The sequence below is a fragment of the Gopherus flavomarginatus genome, chromosome 4 (assembly GCF_025201925.1).
Source record: "Gopherus flavomarginatus isolate rGopFla2 chromosome 4, rGopFla2.mat.asm, whole genome shotgun sequence".
NCBI lineage: Eukaryota > Metazoa > Chordata > Testudines > Testudinidae > Gopherus > Gopherus flavomarginatus.
This window is the reverse complement of record NC_066620.1, coordinates 57414626-57434427: the sequence shown is the minus strand read 5'-3', so window position 1 is coordinate 57434427 and position 19802 is coordinate 57414626. Positions and strand designations below refer to the sequence as shown.

General features: G+C 53.0%; 2 protein-coding genes across 26 annotated transcripts in view; one reads left to right on the top strand and one right to left on the bottom strand.

The window, feature by feature from the left end:
- The window catches only part of ITPKB (inositol-trisphosphate 3-kinase B), a 117189-nt gene extending 108332 nt beyond the window's left edge, over positions 1-8857 (top strand). For all 25 annotated transcript variants that reach the window (XM_050948482.1, XM_050948475.1, XM_050948476.1 and 22 more), the window contains 3 exons: positions 385-486; positions 1826-1897; positions 5165-8857. In XM_050948482.1, coding sequence (XP_050804439.1) covers positions 385-486; positions 1826-1897; positions 5165-5380 — 390 coding nt within the window. In that variant the 3' untranslated portion in view covers positions 5381-8857. The remainder of the gene's footprint in view (positions 1-384; positions 487-1825; positions 1898-5164) is intronic.
- XDH (xanthine dehydrogenase) overlaps positions 1-19802 on the bottom strand; it is an 855537-nt gene that overhangs the window by 795106 nt on the left and 40629 nt on the right. The gene's annotated exons all lie outside the window — the stretch shown is intronic.

The following is a 19802-nucleotide window of genomic DNA, read 5'->3' as shown; positions in this document are numbered from 1 at the left end:
TCTGACCCTTCCTAAGCAGAGGACTATTGTGCCCTACAGAATAGAACACTAGACTGGGATTTGGGAGACCCGGGTTCAAATCTTGGTTTTGGCCCTGCTGGGTGACTTCTCAGTGCCTCTATTTTCCCATCTGTAAAATAGGGATAATGATATTTATCTCCCTCTATAAAAAAAACTTTGAGCTGAAAAGTGCTATGAAAGAGTAGGTGTTTATTATTATTTCATGGCACTTACTTGAATCTTGACTACCTGTCCCCTTGCCCTCAAGGAGGCCAGTCTGCAGTCTGGTTCATGACATGCCCAGCAGTGTTTCAAACACAAGTCACCTCCTCTAACTGCCCGCTCTCATGACAATGTGTCTGGGTTTCTGTCTCCCTTTTTAAGAAAGAAGATGGCACAGTGAACCGGGATTTCAAGAAGACAAGAACAAAGGAACAGGTCACAGAGGCCTTCAGAGAATTTACTAAAGGAAACCGTAACATTCTGGTGAGTCAGCAGTTGCATTAGGACGACATTGCCCAAATGCCTGCCAGGTGCGAGAGTGGACTCCTTCCTCCTCTAGGCTCTTGCCTTGGTGATGTATTGCCTAATGCTAAGGACCACAGAATTAATCTTGCCACTGCTGTGCCAAGCCTATTGGAAAATAGCACCAGAAGGGCAAAGTAGAGACCTCTTCCTAGCCTGGAGAAGGTGCAGGGGTAGGCAGAGGCTAGGAGAGAACACACTATTAGCTGTAATGGCAACACTCAGACTTTGCACTAGGCAGCCTGATTATATCAGACAGCTAGTAGGATTACAAAACCATCCACTGACGGAGGACAGACGCGGAAGGGTAGGCTGGTTGACTAAACGAGGGGAGGGGAAGTCTGCTGTAGAGATGGAGAAGAGGCTGCAGGCATGGGATGTGAGGAACAAGCTCCCATCAGTAGTGGCTGGGGCTGGTGAAGAAAGGCCAGACCTTTCCATTTGTTTCTTACTTCTGATCTCTGGCTGCTTGGCTGGAGAAGATTTCCTTCCTATACTGTGAGCTGCCTCATAAGGCAGGCTGTAAGGGTGCCCAGTATCCCTGCCATCCAGGGGCATTGGGGAGGGGACCATCTTGTCTGTAGCCATCCCTTTCCTGGGCCTGAGCGCTGCAAACCCATGTATCCTGCATATACCAAATGGTGCTGCTGCGTGTTGCTAGGTGAACTAGCTGTTTAGCTGTACATGTTTTACATACACTGGGTGAAATATACAATTTGATAAACTAGCTCCATTTTAGGCCCTACCACATGAAGCTTATTAGCGAATGACTCTAAATGGCCTGACTCTTAGCGCTGCCGACTTCAAACCTGCCTGTTTACTTTGACATTAGCTAACTGGAGTTTATTCTTGGTTCTTTGAATGACGCTGCCCAGCTCTGGTTTGGCCAAATTGCTCCCATGTACGCAGGTGGACTTGAAGTTCTTTCAAACCACTTTGACACTGTTTAAGGCTTGGGCTAATGAGAGGTGAATCTAATCAGTCAAACTGCTAACCTCCTGAAGTCCACCGCTCTGCAACCTCCCACCAGAGACAGAGTTTGAGCGGTTGATTTGACTCCTCTTAGAAGAGGGGCTGGCAGCATGGTTAGCCAGTACTGTATGTATTAGAATATTTATAATTTAGCCTGCTTTTTGGATTAAACCAGGAACATTGGTGTGATTAGCAAGGGGACTTTGAAGAATTCCAGAAATTCACCGTTACTAGTCTAACACGCCCCTCTCTAGGTCTTACTACTGACTTGCTTGAAAAGACTTAAACTTGTAGTAGTACTTATAGCTTATTTTCTTTATCATTCCAGAACGGTTACCTTAATCGGTTGAAGGGGATCCGTGACACCCTGGAAACATCGCCATTCTTTAAATGCCACGAGGTAGAACTTGCCTTTCTCTCTTGAGACGATGCTTAGCTAGATCTGTCCCTATGGGTACTGTGTAGCTTCTGTCCAAGAAAAGGATATTGTCAGTGTTAGAACTCATACATTTCTAAAACTTGAGTTTATTCTCAAATGTGTATTTTCATAGATTTGTCTGCTTAATACCTGCAGGGAGATCATATGTCCTACGACTTTGATGTAACCTTGTCACATCTGACACTAAGTGAAAGCTACCTTTAAATTATATGACCATCAATTTTTATTAGTCCAGGAGCTCATGTTTAAATGTTTGTTCAATATCTTTATGCTTATATGTGACTTCAGGAATATTCCTGGCTATTCTATCATAGAAAATATAATATGATATCTGTATGCTAAAGTCTACGTAAGTGCAAGTTCCAGATAATGGTTGGCTTCCAGCATCATGAGTTATTTAAACATGGTTCCAGATGCCTGAAAGGATGCTGGGAGAGTATCTCAAAACAGCACTTATAGAGCTTGCTGGCAAGAGCTGGTCAGGGGTCTTCTGTCAGAATGATTTTCTGTCAGAAAATAGTTTCCATATTTTTCCCTACACGTTTTTGCACCTGAATAACAAGTCTCAGGGCAATTGAAATGTTTAAATTACTTGAAACAAAGAGTTTTGGGTCAGTTCAACAAACCAAAATTAAATATTTAGATTGCAGCAATGTCAGGTTTGTTTGTTTGTTTGTTTTTTGAGCCAATGTTGAAACAAAACCTTTTGACATTTCCAAATAGACATCTTTTGGAATTTTCATTTCACAGGAAACTTCAAAATAACAATCTGGTTTGGGACTAAAATAAATATTGAAAAGTCAGCATTTTCCATGGCCTTTTTCAAAACCCAGTTACCAAAGAGATGAGACTGAAGCACTTATGCAGGAATAGCTTCTTTAAAGCGAAATGGGTCCTTCAGGGCAAAGGGAGGCTATGAGAGTGGAAAGAAGTGCTGCTGATGTGCATTCATTCCCAGACCCGTTTGTCTCTAGGAAAGCTCCAATGCACTGAGGGAAGAAAGCCTCCTCACAAATGTAAATTCATAACAACTTGTACAAACTCTACGTGCTTCTGTTTAAAACCTTTTTTTCTATAGGCAGACCTAAAAAGGGTGATGCTTCAAACGTGGTAGCACTTCTGTTTGAAATGCTGACATTGGTTGAATTCTTCTAGAACTGCATCACTGTTCTTTCCTGGGGATTGCTTCAGGGGACATGTTAGGCTCCAGCACTCCCCCCACCCCCCAATGCTGTCTCGAACTGGTGATTAATAGGGAACATCTTCTGACCAGTCTGGTGACTGGTCAGATGGTCTTGTTAGTTTAATTTCTCCTGTTTGGATCCCTTTCAGCTAACAAATTTCTCTTCAGTCCCTTTCGTGGTTCAAGAATGGCTTCTTACAATTGGCTGAGTCTTTCTCTGCTAGCTTCCAAGTCTCGTCTGCATTCCCTGTCTCTTATTTGAGGGGCTAGCTGAAAGTGCCCACTTTTGCTGCTCCTGTAGGGGTTGCGCTAGCCATTGCTACCATGAATAGCAATAGTGCAAGTCAGTACAGAGTTCATCAAACAACTGCACTTATGGGAGACACATTATTATGGCCCTGACTCTGTAAAATGTTTCTGTTTGGAAAGCTTTCTTGAGTGTTTTCCTGAATTGAGGCCTCTGCACTCACTGAATTCTTTTTTAACTGGGGAAGCAGAAGCTATGTGAGGCAAAACTATGCAGTGAGGATTACGAAATGTGATCCTGGCGTCCATGTGCACAGCTGAAACACAGTATTGATGTAAAAACAGACTCAAACCCGGCACTGGGTCAGAACCTTGGGGAATACCTTAGGTGGAGCAGGCAGTGGGATCTGAAAATCCGCATACCTGGGCTGTCTTGGCCCAGTAGGGGAAGCAACTATCATAGGCTCTTCAGAGGTGCTGAGCACCCACAGCTCCCACTGGAGTCAGTGAGCTCTGTGGATATTCAGCACCTAGCCAAACTGGAAATAAGGCCAGGTATTAAAGGAAGGAGAAGTGCAGAGGGGGCCATTCCTCTGCATGAGTTTGTGTGAGCTCTTTTCCACCTCCTCCTTGGCTGGTCTGGTAGGGATTCCCCCAGGAGTGGAAGCTGCAGCAGGATTACCTTCTTCAGGCAGGTTCTCTTAAAGTAACACACAGCCAAATTCTACACACGCAAGCCCTCCCAAACTCCTGTTGGATTCAGTGGGAGAGGTGCACGCATGCACGCTGAGGACAGACAGGATTTAATTGTTCAAAGGCTTATCACAATGTGAAACAGCCTGTTGTAGTAGTGGCAGCAGCTCACAGAAGGGAGATCTGTTACCCTACTGTCCTGTAACTTATCCGGATAGACTTACAGAGGCCACAAGCCTTGGTGAAACCTACCCCAGTCTCTTTTCTAAGTGTTACTAGATGAAGCATCAGTCAGGGAGGGGACATTTTGTCCATGCATAACTTATATTCAAGAACTTAAGCACAATTGCTGAGGCGGTGTTTGTATATCATAGGATACAGACCCAGCGAGTGTAGCTTAATTCCAGGCACTGATCATCCGTAAAGAACTTGGGCTGTGGAAAGCCTTATTCTAAATGCTGGTGCAAAGGGCATGGCTATACAGGGACTCCCCAAAATTAAGACAAATGCAAGTATGATGTTAATGGGCGTAAATGAAGGCACATGAATTCCTGAGTGGATGCTCTCGTTTAAAGTGGCCTACATTTGCTGTAGCTTTATCCTCCTTTGAAGACTCTAGAAATAGGAGGATTAAGGTCCAGTAAGGCCACTTTACTTCTGAATGGCAGCGTTCATTCAGTGGTTTTGTGTGCTTTAACTGATGTGCGTTAACCTCATATCTTCAGTCTTAACTTCCCCGAGTGCCCCATGAAGACAAACTCTATGTCTTCCCCCTGCCAGGAACCTCCACTTGGCTTCTGAAGTTTGCAGCTGCAATTTTATACGCCCAAAGTTTCATGCTCCTCTCTTTGGCAAAGCTTCTTGCATGCACAAAATCTGTGACTTGTGAGTAAATCCAGTAGTTTACATTTCTGATTTGCATGTGCAGATACAGCTGCTGTGCACAAATCCAAGTTTTTGCACATGCAAAAACTCAAGCGTAAAATATTGCAGGTGCAGTTTTAGATAATGGGAGTGTGATGACGGCAAAAGCAGCTATATCCTGACTGGCATATATGTCTGTTTAAAACTGGAAGCATGAATACTGGTGTCTTTTCTCTCTGCAGGTAATTGGGAGCTCCCTCCTCTTCATTCATGACCAAAAGGAACAGGCCAAAGTCTGGATGATCGACTTTGGGAAAACCACACCACTGCCAGAGGGACAATTCCTCCAGCACAACGTGCCATGGGTGGAAGGGAACAGAGAGGACGGCTACCTCTGGGGGCTGGACAACCTCATTGAGATCCTAATGGAATTGTCACAGAGCGAGGACCTGCATTAAAGCCATATGGCCAACTCCACCACTACCCAGCATCCTGCCCCCCAAACTGACTCTTCTGAACTGCACTACAAGACACTTTCCAAGGCCCCCCCGCCCATGTTAAAGCTATAACTTCCCTATTTAAGGTGGTTTTTAGTTTTTGTACATATGTAGATCACCTGCCAGAACAAATGCTGAACTTGAAACCTTGGCTTTGCTCTATAGATGGGAGCAGATCGTGTCGCTCGTCGCAGGCGCCTGAGCAGCGAGCAGCTGTGGTCTGGTTGGCTAGGTGAACGCACGCTCTTTCCATAGCATTTCTGGCTCTTAGTCAATCTCTTTTGAACAAGAACGTACGTAGTGAGCAGTTGTGCAGCTGATGCGCCCTCCAGTTGAACGAAGATGATGTCCGAACCCTGAGTTCTGTTGCTCCTGAACTGTGTAATTAAAGCCCTTCCTGCTAAGTGAATGACAGAATTTATTCAGCTGTAAGGCTCATCTGTCCTCTAGTGGCTGGTGTTGGTAACACACCATCCTCAAAGCAGTCAAGGCTTCATAGCTTTTAGATTGCCATTTTAAGTGTCTTAGGGTTTATGGAATAAGGAAGACACAGATTCTGGAGAAGGTGAAGGCAGGGATACCAGATTGGGAGCGGTTTAGTTACATTTAATAACATCCTTCGTCCTAGGAAGCTAGAGGTTTGGAATCCTTAGGAGATCTAGGTTTCTCTCTCTTCGAGCAACCTTGTTATCCACTTGTGATTGTTCCGTTATTTTCGAGTGGCCATTGGAATTGCGAAGTCTGTTCTTGTCAATAACCAAGTTTGGTGTGACTGTGGCTCTTACTAACCTATTTGGTGCTGGATGATGAGCTTCCCTCTAACCACTGAGGTGGGCTGGCGTTGTCAGCTGTAGATGTTTATCATGGGCCTGTCTTCAAATTGAAATCGCCTTTGAGCAACTTAGCAGTAGGGCAATGTGCTGGCACGTGAAGATCTGAGACTGATGCTCAGACCTCCTAGGCCAGCACTGACTGGGAATACTGTAGAACCAATAGTCTGAACCAAGACAACAAAGAAGAGATTTCTCTTCTGTCTCCAGCGATCCTGCTCCCATTATAGGAGCAAATTCCAGCCCTCCTAACCTGGGATGGTGGCCTACCATGTGGCTTGAAGCCTCAGATGAGGCTGAAGGAGAGTGAAAGTGGCTATAGGGACCATTGTGAAACTTTAAAAAGGCTTCAATGTTGGAGGATATTTCCTAGCAATTATCAAGTTAGCTGTCCTCTGCGCTGTGTAAGGCTAATACTGCTAAGTGTGCAGAAAGGGATGGGAACCCCTGGTAAATCTGGGTCAGAAGAGAGTTCACAAGGGGAGTGGTCTCCATTATTTTTCAATGCCTTTGAGCAGCTTTTGTAGTATCCTTGTTACAAGCCCTTACGATTGGCAAATGCCAGGCATACTTATGGGTTCTTGTAGAACCAGTCCTGGCTACATCTCAGACAGAATTGCATTAACTGATCTAAAAGGTTTCTTTCATGTGCAGGGCCGGCTCCAGGCACCAGCCAAGCAAGCTTGTGCTTGGGGCGGTAGATTCTACGGGGCGGCATTCCACCCAGTCCTAGGGTGGCACGGCCACAGTTTTGTTTTGTTTTTGTTCGTCAATCCGGCTGCCCTGTAGAGGGTGGCGGCGCGGAGGAGGGGAGCGCCCTGCAGCAAACTCAGCACGGTAGCCTGTGTCCTTCCCTCCCCCCCACTGGAGCGGTGCAGAACCCTCCTGGCAGGTGGCGCAGCAGTCGAGGTCACGTGGCGAGTGCCCCGCTGAAGCGCTGGCTGCCCCCCTTCTCCCTCTCCTCCCTGCTCCCTCCCCCTCCCCTTCGCTAGCCGGGGCTCGTCTGCAGTGCAGGGAGTCCCCCTGCTCCTTGGCTCTGGCCGCGCCGTGGTTCTCCCCCCCCCACCCCCGTGCTTTGCCGCTCCAGACGTGCCGTGTTTTTTTTTTAACCCGGCTTTGCCGCTGCAGCCGCCCTGCACCCTTGTTTTTGCTTTGGGCGGCAAAAAAGTCAGAGTCAACCCTGTTCATATGTGCAAAGAACCTGCCCCTAGTGGTGTGCATTTGAGAGCTCTTATATCTACAGCAGTATATGGAGGGAGTTAGGGCAGGGAGGCAGCTCTCAAGGTTATCGCCTCAGTTTTACTGGTAAGACGCAAGGATTTAAGGCAACCCCACCTTCCACACACACACCTTCCTTGTTACCCACGTAGCTCACTAAATCCAGCTCTGGTTTTCACAAATAGTTCCCTAATCTGCTCTACCTAAATTGGATGTAGACGTGGCCTTTCTGTTTCAAGGCTTGTGAAAACAACCAGTTCTCTATTTAGGGTGGAGGCTCATTTTTAGCTTCCTGGAACATTTGAGCTAAGCAGCATGCTTGCAGCAGAGTTAGCTTGCTAAAGGTCAGATATTGACGTGGGAGGGGAAGGCCGTTGGTGCCTCTTGGTCTTCCTGGAGAGCTTGGAGTTCTCCAGAACTTAGGACATAAGGACAGTATTGAGCTTGGATCATGAACAATCCTGCAGTTTTTTCTCCATGAATAACACAAGCTAGCTAGGAGTCTGGCAGAAGTTATGAACCTTTCTCTCCCCCTACCCCCCAACTCTGAAAGACCATTGTCTCATCTCTTTTCCCGGTAGTGATGCTATCAGCCTGTTCTGCAATAATTAGATGAGTGCAACTTTCTTTGTCTGGAAGGAACCCTCACTGTGGCACTAGGTGTGTGTGTGTGTGTGTGTGTGTGTGTGTGTGTGTGGCTGGGGGAGGGCGCAACTCGGTCATCTGTTGTTCCCCAGCCATGCACAAGTCTCTCTTATGGAGGTTAAAATCTCGTCAGACTTTCTCAGTTCATATCTCACCAGGCACAGGTCTGTAGTTCTGAGCGTACAGTTGTAAATGGTTGCACTGTTCAGCTTTTTGCCCAGGTTTCCTATGCTGCTTAGAGTAGCCCCTGTGGAAGTGCCTTACGAACTTGCCCCTATTCCATTAGTGTCATGGAAAAGGTTTTTAAGTTATATTTATTTTCCTTTCTTTTTAATTGCACAAAACACTACGACTTAATGCATGGAATCTTTTTTTTTTTTAAAAACAACCCTGTATTTTTAGTTTTTAAAATGTCCTTATCCAGCTTTGGGGAAAGGGCTTTAAGCAGCAGCCTAGATATGTACCAGTTTAGCTGTAGTTTAGCTTCGCATTGCTCCTGTATATGTATATTATTTTAAAGTCTGTTTTGTAAACTCAATTCCTTGCTTTGTGGCTTCGAAAGAAGCAGATTGTTTCCCCGGATGTCTTATGCCTTCCTGGAGGCTGGAACTGTTGCTGTGAGGTATTCCTTGCCCCCTCCCCTTGGTCACTGGGTGATGCAGAGTAAATCTGAACTGTACTGAAACACCAACGCACAGTGGCTGTAAAGAGCCTATAACTTCCAAATAAAGGCATATGAAAACCAGCCATGTTTGTTTGCAAAGGGAGTGTTCATTCCAGGTCATCAAACCTTGGAGTAACTCAAGAGTCGGGACCTGTCCTGCGGTGGGCACCTGCTCATTAAGGGCCTGATTCTGTTCCTGGATACACCAGTATCAGGAGTAACACTGGGTGTAAGTAAGAGGAGCACTGGACCCTAAACTGGGGGATGGAGAAGAGCTTACATTAAAGGGAAATCAGACTTCATCTGGGAGGCAAACCAAAGCCAAACCTGTAGGGATCTTGGCTGCCAGATGTCTGGGTTGTGGGGATTAGAGCTTTCATTCGCCCACAGTCAGGGACAATGGCTACTGCACTCACAACCTCCCAGCATGGTTTGTCTGGAAAAATCCTAATCAAAGGAACTGCCACTTGAGCTGTTTCCCAGTGTGTTGCAGCTCCTGTCAATCCCCTCTTTAGACCCTTGTCTCTGATCTCTGCTTTGGACAAGGAGAAACCATGGATAACCAAGCACTTCTTTGTAGACCACATACTCTAACATGTTCACATCTGTATGTCCTCTCACTTCCCCTCTGTACATACACACACAACCCATTTGCAGTAGGTAATGTGACAAAGTTCCTCCTCTACCTTGGTGGGTTCTGCACTTATTGGTAGATTTGCTCACCTCAGTGATCTTCTCCACAGTCTGGGTCAACTTCTCTTGTGTCTGATCAGGAGTTGGGAGGTTTGGGGGGAACCCGGGCTTGCCCTCTACTCCAGGTTCCAGCCCAGGGCCCTGTGGATTGCAGCTGTCTGTAGAGCCTCCTGTAACAGCTGCATAACAGCTACAACTCCCTTGCCTACTTCCCCACGGCCTCCTCCAAACACCTTCTTTATCCTCACCACAGGACCTTCCTCTTGGTGTCTCATAACACTTGTACTCCTTAGTCCTCCAGCAGCACACCCTCTCACTCTCACTCTCACTCTCACTCTCACTCTCACTCTCACTCTCACTCTCACTCTCAGCTCCTTGTGCCTCTTGCTCCCAGCTCCTCACACACACTTCCTCTCCTCTGGCTCCTCCTCACCTGACTGGAGTGAGCTCCTTTTTAAACGCAGGTGCCCTGATTAGCCTGCCTTGATTGGCTGCAGGTGTTCTAATCAGCCTGTCTGCCTTAATTGGTTCTAGCAGGTTCCTGATTACTCTACTGCAGCCCCTGCTCTGGTCCCTCAGGGAACAGAAGCCTGCTTCTCCTGGGGCCAGTAGTGGTTCTCCCTTAGCCGCTCTGCTGTAGAGGAAGGAGGGAGAGGGCTGCTGCTGCTGCTGTTGTTGTTCCTGCTCCTGCTGCTCCCCTGGCTGGGCTAGACACCACCACCTGCCCCTTTCTCTGCTGTCAGTTTGCTGGCTGGCTAGTGGTTCCCCCCCCACCTCAGTTACTGCTGTTACTCCACCTACAGCCCTGGGGGGGAGGGGCTGCTGGCCTGCTTTCCAGAGAGGAGGGTGTCATAAACAGATAGCTAAGGGTTAATGTCTCTTTCACCTGAAGCACCTGACCAGAGGACCAATCAGGAAACCGGATTTTTTCAACTTTGGGTGGAGGGATTTGAGTGTCTGAGTCTTTGTTTTCTGGCTGCCTGCTTTCTCTGAGCTTTGGAGAAGTAGTTCTACTTTCTAGTCTTCTGTTTCTAAGTGTAAGGACAAAGAGATCAGATAGTAAGTTCTATGGTTTCTTTTCTTTGGTATTTGCATGAATATAAGTGCTGGAGTGCTTTGATTTGTATTCTTTTGAATAAGGCTGTTTATTCAATATTCTTTTAAGCAATTGACCCTGTGTTGTATCATCTTAATACAGAGAGACATTTGGATGTATTTTTCTTTCTTTTTATATAAAGCTTTCTTTTAAGACCTGTTGGAGTTTTTCTTTACTTCAGGGAAATTGAGTCTGTACTCACCAGGGAATTGGTGGGAGGAAGAAATCGGGGAGATCTGTGTGTTGGATTGCTAGCCTGACTTTTGCATTCCCTCTGGGGGAATAGGAAAGTACTTTTTGTTTCCAGGATTGGGAACAGAGAGGGGGAGTCTCTCTGTGTAGTTTCACAGAGCTTGTGTCTGTGTATCTCTCCAGGAGCACCTGGAGGGGGGAAGGGAAAAAGGATTATTTCCCTTTGTTGTGAGACTCAAGGGATTTGGGTCTTGGGGTCCCCAGGGAAGGTTTTTCAGAGGGACCAGAGTGCCCCAAAACACTCTAATTTTTTGGGTGGTGGCAGCAGGTACCAGGTCCAGGCTGGTGGCTAAGCTTGGAGGTTTTCATGCTAACCCCCATATTTTGGACGCTAAGGTCCAAATCTGGGACTAAGGTTATTACAGAGGGGAGTGAGGGACCCCAGCTCTTGTTGCTGAGGACACCACCATCTGAGCGGGGTCCCTCCTGCCTGGACGCCAGACCACCACCACCTGGAGCTGCTGGGACTGCTGTGGCTGTTGCTAGGGAGCTGTTGGTGCCTGGAGGAGGAGAGGAAGGAAAAGAGGACCACCTGCTGCTGGAGACCGTATGCAGACCACTGTGGAGGGGGCTTTTCTGGACTGAGTCTTTTTCGAACTGTGCTCTTGTGGTGGGGGTTTGGACTGTGTCTGCTGGGGCACCGGGGGTGTGGCGTGGAGCCTGCCCCTGGTCCATCCGTGTCCACTTCCGCCCCCACCACCCCCGCTGGCTGTTTTCCTTCTGCTTTGGACTCCTGCCTCTGGGTCTGAGCTGCTCGCCTGGCTCACCACGCCCACTTCCACCATTTGGGCCTGCAGCAGCAGCAGCCAACCATTGACTTTTTGGCACAAGTGCCTGTGAGCGCACACCCCCCACCCCCTGGGCTGACCCCCTCCCCTTTGCCACATTTGTCTGCCCCACCCATTTCCCTCTGTGGCCCTGATAGTCCTGCCCCAGCCCTGTAGCTGTCCCCATGGTCCCTCTACTGCATTCCCAGCTCGCCCTTCCTGCCCCCCCACCCTGTGCTCCACCAGCCCTGATCGGTCCCCCCCCTCGTGGTCCCACGCCCCTTCCCAGGTGCTTGTGCCCTTCCCCATTTGGTTTCCCCTTGTTCACTGCACCCCTCCTCTGCCGTTGTCCCCCCTGCTCCCCTAGTGCAACTAGAGGAGCCGGAACCCCCTCTGCATCGGTGCCCTGAAACCCTCCCACCCTTAGGTCCTTGGTTGCTTCCCACGCCCCTTTAGCCTTCCCTTTCTGACGCCCTCCTCCCCTGCCTGCAGCCTAGCGGGGAGGGGTGGCCGCCTCCTTTCCTTCCCCTCCCCTCGCTGTTTGTCCCCCTCCCGGCTCTCATTATGGTGGGGGATGCGGCAGGGGAGACCCCTTGCGATGCTCCCACTGCCCCTCCTCCACCTGCCCCCGTGTACCCTGCCCAAGCCTCTACCTCGTCCGCCGCTGCCGATCCACCTACCACCGCCCCTGCTGGGGCACCGGCGGCGGCGAGTACCGGGGGGACCTCCGTTGCTGCCACGTCTCTCGCCCCTTCTGATTTGGGGGGAGCCCCCCCAGCCAGTGGGAAGGGTTGGGGTGGGAAGAAGGGTAAGGGCCCCGCTGAAAAGGCCAGGCCCTCCATGGCAGAGACTGCCCCTGCTACCGCAGCCCTGCTACCGGCTGCGGCATCCCTCCCCGCTATTCCCTCCACCAGCTCTGCAGGTGTCCCTCCCCCGGCCCCCAGGGCGTATGCCCAGGTGGCGGTGGCCCCCCCGCCTGCCGCTGCTCCTCCGACCGCCGCTTCCGCTACCATCTACAGCGGCCAGGCCCCTTTCCCACTTTGACCAGGAAGCACGGCGTCCGTTGCCTCCTGGTGCCCGCCTCGCCCCACGTGGAGACCTACGTGCGGGCGTTGGCGAGGGTGGTGGGGCCCACGGCCATCGTGGCAGCCTCCAAAATGTACGGGAAGGTGGTCTTCTTCCTGGCATCGGAGGCTGCCACCCAGGAGGCGGTAGAGACGGGCCTGGCAGTGAGGGGGGGTGTTCGTTCCCCTGGAGCCATTGGAAGACCTGGGGGTCCGCTTAATCTTGACCTCCGTCCCTCCCTTCCTGCCCAATGCTGCCCTGATGCCCGCCCTTTCTGCCCTGGGACGCCCCATCTCCATCATCAGCCCTCTCCCCTTGGGCTGCAAGGACCCCGCCCTCCGTCATGTTCTCTCGTTCCGCCGGCAAGTGCAGCTTCAACTGCCGCCGGCGGCACGTGGCGGAGAGGCGCTCGAGGGGTCCTTTCTGGTCCCCTACCAGGGAGCCCACTACCGGGTGCATTACTCAACAGGGGAGGCCCGGTGCTACCTCTGCCAGGCGATGGGGCACATCTGGAGGGACTGCCCCTTGGTCTAGCACGGAGGAGCGTCCGGGATCCCCGAGCTCCAGCAAGGCGCCGGCCCTGTCATCGCCGGTCCCCCTGGCTGCCCGGCACCCGAAGCTGCCCCTCCTCCTCCTTCTCGGTCCACCTCTGTGGAGGAGGGTGTGGCGGAGCTACCGCCGGACGTGGGAGAGGGCTTGTCCCAGGGGGAATCCTCCCCGGTTTCTGCTGTCCCACCACTGCCTCCCCGAGTCCCTGAGCCATTGCCCTTGCCCCCCGAGCCGACCCCTGTTAGCCGGCCCCCGGATAATGCCATGGAGGGCTGGTCCTTAGTGCAGGGGAAGCAGGGCAAGCGGAAGGCTCAAGTTTCCTTACCTCCTTCGGATTCGGAGGGCCCCCAGAAGAGCAGGAAGGGGGGCACCGATGACGAGTCTTCCGCCTTGCCCCCTGATGACTCTCGTTTTGTGGTGCCGACTGGGGACGCTGTGGCAGCACCGGAGGGTGACACCACCCCTCCTCCAGGGTCCCTTCCTGTGGAAGTCCCCGAGGGAGTCTATCTCACCCCCTTCCCGCTCAATGCCTCTGCGAGCGCCATGGTGGGTATCGTCTCGTGTGCTGGCGGGGAGGACCCTGGGGTGGTGGACGGTGATCTCCCTCCCATCTACGAGGAGATCGAGGCCCTGGGTCTGACCCCTGTCACGCAGGGGGAGGACGACCCTCTGCCGGCGGGCCTCGATCTGGGCGACCTCACCACGGCCCCCCTGTCCCCGAGTTCCCTTCCCCTAACCACTGCTTCTGCTCCCACCTCTGAGGGTCCACTGGAATCTTCTATCAACCTGGCTGCGGGTGGCACTCTGTTGACGGCCGCCGAGCCCCTTGGGGTGCCGGCCAGTGCCCCGCTGCCGTGACCCGGTTCCCAGGGGGTGTCCCTCTTGGGTGTGGAGGACCCGCCCTCCTTCCTCAGCAGGTCCATTGACCAACATCTATCTCTGAATGCCGAGGCTGCCGCACGTGCCACAGTGGCTGAGCCCGGCATCGTTAGGGATCCCCTTCTCACTTTCCAGATCCCTGAGCCTGGCCAGGAGGAGCTACCGTCCGGCGGCTCAAATATAGAGGCTCTGGATCATGCCTCTACCTCCTTCCTGACTTCTCTCCCTGATCCCCGCCCTACTCCTGTTAGCCCTGTCCTTGTCCCCACCACCTCCTGTGATGCCAGTGCCGCCCCTGGGAATACCCCCCAGGGAGCGGCTTCACTAGTTTTTTCCTGTCCTGACCCCCTAGGGGCTGCTGTTCTCCTTCCACCGCCCCTTCTTGAATCTGGGAGCGGGGCGGGTCGCGTGGCATCGGCTCATCTGCTGCCACGTTGGGGGTCTTCCCCCTGCCTGCCACCTCGGTGGGCCACGGGGCTGTGACGGGGGCCCCACTGGGGGACAGTCATCGATCAGTGACCCCACCGCCCCATGCGCTGAGGGAGAAGCTGTGGGAGTTCCTTGAGGACATCCGTGGCTCCCAGAACAAAGTCCATCTTGCACTCCAGCAGTTGGGGGATTTCCATCAGGTCCTCCGGGCTGCGAGGGCCCTCATGGGGGAGGGTAAGAGAACCGGGAAGCAGGCCGCCGCGGCCTACCGGGGGGTCCGTGTCTTCCGTGACTCTTTACTCACCTATGGGGTAGGTCACGGATTGCTGCGCGGCCTGCCGGAGGCCTTGGGCGTGTCTGCTGGCGAGGATCCCCCCCAGCCCTCCTCATGGCGCTGATTGTCCTTGCCACCTTAAACACGCAGGGCTGTAGGATGGGTCTTCGCAGGAGCCAGGTGCTCTCCTTCCTCCGGGAGGGGGGTACTCTGTGGTTTTCCTGCAGGAGACCCATACGGATCTGGCCGCTGAAGCTAGCTGGCGGCTGGAGTGGGGGGACGGGGCCTACTTTAGCCACTTCTCGGTCTGCACGGCTGGAGTGGCGACCCTGTTCTCCCCCGACCTACGGCCCGAGATGCCGGGGGTCACCGAGGCTGTGCCGGGTCGCCTGCTGCACCTCCGGGTCCGCATGGAGGGGCTTGTGGTTAATCTCGTCAACGTTTACGCCCCGACATCGGGCCCGGAGAGGCTGCGTTTTTATCAGCAGGCATCCGCCTTCCTCGGATCCCTGGATCCTCGTGAGTGCCTGGTCCTGGGAGGGGACTTTAACACCACCCTCGAGGAACAGGACCGCTCGGGGACCGAGCAGTGCCTGGCCGCCGCGGACATCCTCCGGGAGATCGTCGAACGCCACTCCCTGATGGACGTCTGGTGCGACCACCACCCGGACGACGTCTCGACGTTCGCCTTCGTCCGGGTGGAGGCCTATTGGTCACGCCACTCCCGGCTGGCCCGTATTTACTTGTCGCGTTTCCACCTTTCACGGGCCCACTCCTCCAGCGTTCGGCCGGCCCCCTTTTCGGATCACCACCTTGCCACCGTGACGGCCTCTCTCTGCGCAGAGAGGCCGGGGCTGGCCTATTGGCACTTTAATAATAGTTTTCTGGAGGATGCGGGCTTCGTGGCATCCTTCCGGGAGTTCTGGCTGGCCTAGCGAGGGCGGAGGCACGCCTTTTCCTCGGCACGGCGGTGGTGGGATCTGGGAAAGGTGCGCGCCTGGCTCTTCTGCTGTGACTACACCCGGGGCGCCAGCCGACGGAGGCATGCGGTGATAGGGCAGTTGGAGCGGGAGGTCTTGGAGCTGGAGAGGCGTCTGGCCGCCAGCCCTGAGGATCCATCCCTCTGCGGAGCGTGCCGGGAGAAGCGGGAGGAGCTCCGGGCCCTTGAAGACCATCGGGCCCGAGGTGCTTTTGTTCGATCCCGCATCCACCTCCGGGAGATGGATCGCGACTCCCGCTTCTTCTACGTCCTGGAGAAAAGGAGAGGGGCCAAGAAGCACGTCACCTGCCCCCTGGCGGAGGACAGCACCCCCCTCACGGATCCGGCGGAGATGTATGAGAGGGCCAGGGCCTTCTACGCAACTCTTTTCTCCCCGGATCCGACCGATCCTAATGATTGTAGAGTGCTCTGAGACGGACTCCCGACAGTCAGCACGGACGACCGGGACCGGCTAGAGCTGCCTCTCACTCTGGCCGAGTTCTCGGAAGCCCTCCATCGCATGCCCACCAATAAATCTCCGGGCATGGACGGGCTGACCATGGAGTTTTACCGCGTGTTCTAGGACATCCTCGGCCCAGACCTGGTCACCGTCTGGGCCGAGTCTTAGCAGAGCGGGGTCCTCCCTCTCTTGTGCAGGCGAGCCTTGCTCGCCTTATTGCCAAAGAGGGGGGACCTCTGCAACTTACGGAATTGGCGTCCCGTCTCGCTCCTCAGCACAGACTACAAAATCGTTGCGAAGGCCATCTTGATGCAGCTAGGGTCTGTGCTGGCAGATGTGGTCCATCCAGACCAGACCTACACCGTCCCGGGCCACATGATCTTTGATAACTTGTATCTGGTCCGGGACCTTCTGGAATTGGGTGTAGGGATGGTCTGTCGTTCGCCCTCTTGTCCCTGGATCAGGAGAAGGCGTTCGACAGAGTGGATCACGGGTATCTCCTGAGCACTCTGCGAGCGTTCGGCTTCGGACCCCAGTTTGTGGGTTTTCTCCGGGTACTGTACGCTTCTGCGGAGTGTCTGGTTAGGCTCAACTGGACCCTGACCGAGCCGGTCAGCTTCGGGCGGAGAGTGTGGTGCCCCCTCTCGGGCCAGCTGCACGCTCTGGCGATCGAGCCGTTCCTCTGTCTTCTCCACAAGAGGTTGACGGGGTTGGTGCTTCGGGAGCTGGAGCCGCGGCTGGTCCTGTCGGCGTACGCTGACGATGTGCTCCTCGTGGTCCAGGACCCGGGCGACGTGGCGTGGGTGGAGGCTTGCCAGGCTGTGTACTCGGCGGCCTTCTCCACCTGGGTTAACTGGGTCAAGAGCTCTGGCCTGGTGGTCGGGGACGGGTGGCAGGCGAGCTCCCTCCCACCCACGCTTCAGGCCATCCGGTGGAGCACAGGTCCGCTGCTCTATCTCGGCATTTACCTTTCTGCCACACATCCTTCTCCACCGGAGAACTGGCACAGTTTGGAGGGTAGGATGACGGAGCGGTTCCGGAAATGGACAGGACTACTCCGGTGCCTCTCCCTTCGGGGGGAGGGCATTGGTGCTTAATCAACTGGTCCTGTCCATGCTCTGGTACTGGCTCAACACCCTGGTCCTGGCCCCGGATTTCCTGGCCAACCTCCGGACGGCGATTCTGGCGTTCTTTTGGCCAGGGATGCACTGGGTCTCTGGAGGAGTCCTCCACCTGCCCCTGGAGGAGGTGGGGCAGGGCCTGAAGTGCCTACGCACTCTGGTCCATGTCTTCTACCTCCAGGCCCTGCAGAGGCTCCTGTATGGTGCAAGTAGTCCGGCGTGGAGCGTATTGGTGCACGCCTTCCTCCACCGCTTCCGAGGGCTCCAATACGACTGGCAGCTCTTTTACCTCCATCCGAGAGGTCTTCCGCTAGACCTCTCTGGGCTGCCAGTCTTCTACCAAGACCTCCTCCAGACCTGGAAGCTCTTTTCAACGACCAGGTCCGTGGCAGCCACTGTGGGGGCCGACCTCCTCGCGGAGCCCCTGCTACACAATCCTCAGCTTCGTGTGCAGGTGGCTGAGTCCCCGTGGTGCGCCAGAGGCTGGTCTTGGCGGGAGTCACCAGGGTCGGAGACCTCCTGGACTATGACCGGGGAGACTGGCTGGATCCCCTGACGCTCGTTCAGCGCATGGGGCTCTCCAGACCTCGTACTCCCCAGCGCGTATTTCAGGAGGTGAAGGCTGCTTTACTGCCTGCTGCTCGGGCTTACCTCGACCGGGTCCTGCGAGAGGGCACGCCCCACCCACGCTCCACCCCTGGCCCCGTGGACATTTTTATCGGGCCCCTACCCTGTGGACCCAATTGACCCTCCCACCCGTTCACTGTGAGTCGGCTACATGATCTGCAGCCGGTTCTGTTCCAGACCTCACCACGGAAACATCTCTACACGCTCGTGCTCCACTCTCTTCACTACCTCACCCTTGCATCCCACCCTGATACCAAATGGCGGGACCTCCTGCCACCTCTCGAGGGTGAGAAGCCCTGATGGGCCAGCTTATACTCTGCCCTGGTCCTTAGGCCTGCCGGGGATGTCAGCTGGCAACTCCTTCACGGGGCCGTGAGCACAGGCGTGTACTTGGTGCGGTTCACCCCTGTCCCTAACACCTGCCCCTTTTGCGGCATGATGGAGACCCTGGCGCACATTTATTTAGAGTGCGCCAGATTGCAGCCCCTTTTCCGGCTCCTCTTGAATACCTTATTGCATTTTTGGTTGCACTTTTCCCCTCACCTGTTTATCTATACACTCCCCATCTGTGGCCCCACAAAGTCGCGGGATCTCTTTATCAACCTCCTCTTGGCCCTGGCCAAACTAGCCATCTATAAAACCAGGGAAAGGAGGTTGGTGGACAGGATTTCCTGCGACTGTGGGGCCTATCTTTGCTCCTCCATCCGTTCACGCATCCGGGCAGAGTTCCTCTGGGCGGCGTCCACTGGCTCCCTTGACGCCTTCGAGGAGAAATGGGCGTTGTCCGGGGTTCTCTGCTCAGTGTCCCCATTAGGTTCCCTTCCTTTAGCCCTATGACCTCACTCTGATCCTGTTTTTTTCATTAGTTTTCCCACGAAATCATTTGGTGCTACAGACCTATGGATCCTCCCCTTAGGCTGGGGGGAGGTCCTGGAAGCCAATAGAACCAGACTCCTGTACCCCACTGGTCTGGGTCTGTCACAATAAGCAGAACAAGCCTCACTGTGTTGACGAGGCACCAGTGTTCAGGGTCTCTCAGGTGGTCAGCATTGGGAATAGGATGATTGCCCAGTCTCTTGACTCCTAGCTCCAACCTCAATCCATTAGATCACCATGCGCTTACACAAACCCCTTAGCCCTTCTCTTTCCCCATCTGTGCAACAGTGGTAAAAATACTGTTGCTCTACCAAGTGCTCCCACTGGAGGAGAAATCAGTGGTGTAGTCTGGGTATCCTTAGTACAACTTGTTTGATATACACCAGTCCTTGAACAGAGATGATCAAAAACAGCATGCACGCAGTTGCCTTTTAGGGCTCTTGGCCAAAACACCAATACTCAGTTCCCTGACATCAATTCTGCCTCAAGGACTGACTCTAGTTCAAAACACTCCCTTCAACGCCCTTGCTGCTTGCCAAGGTCCCCAAAATTGTATCCGAAAATTAACACAGCATTTATTCCAACAACTGCAAACTTGTTTGCATGCTAAGAAGAAACTTGTAAAACTGTGTAACACGCCATATAGTGAACTCTGGAATAACAATACTTAACTACATCATACAGGCCCTGAGAATTACTAATATATCAGTATTGCCAACTCTTTAGCACAAGTCTGGGGATATTTGATGCTCTATTTATAACCATAGCTCCTGGAGACAGGTGAGAATCTCAGCTTTCATTTCAAAAAAAAGTTTCCTGACCTCATAGTTGTAGAGAGGAGCTTGGAAATGGATGTGAAGTGCACCTTAAAGGCTCAAACCAGATGGCAAATAAAAAACCTTAAATCTATATTTTACTACATCGTGAGAGATTTTTCCATCATGATTGTTTTGAAGGAG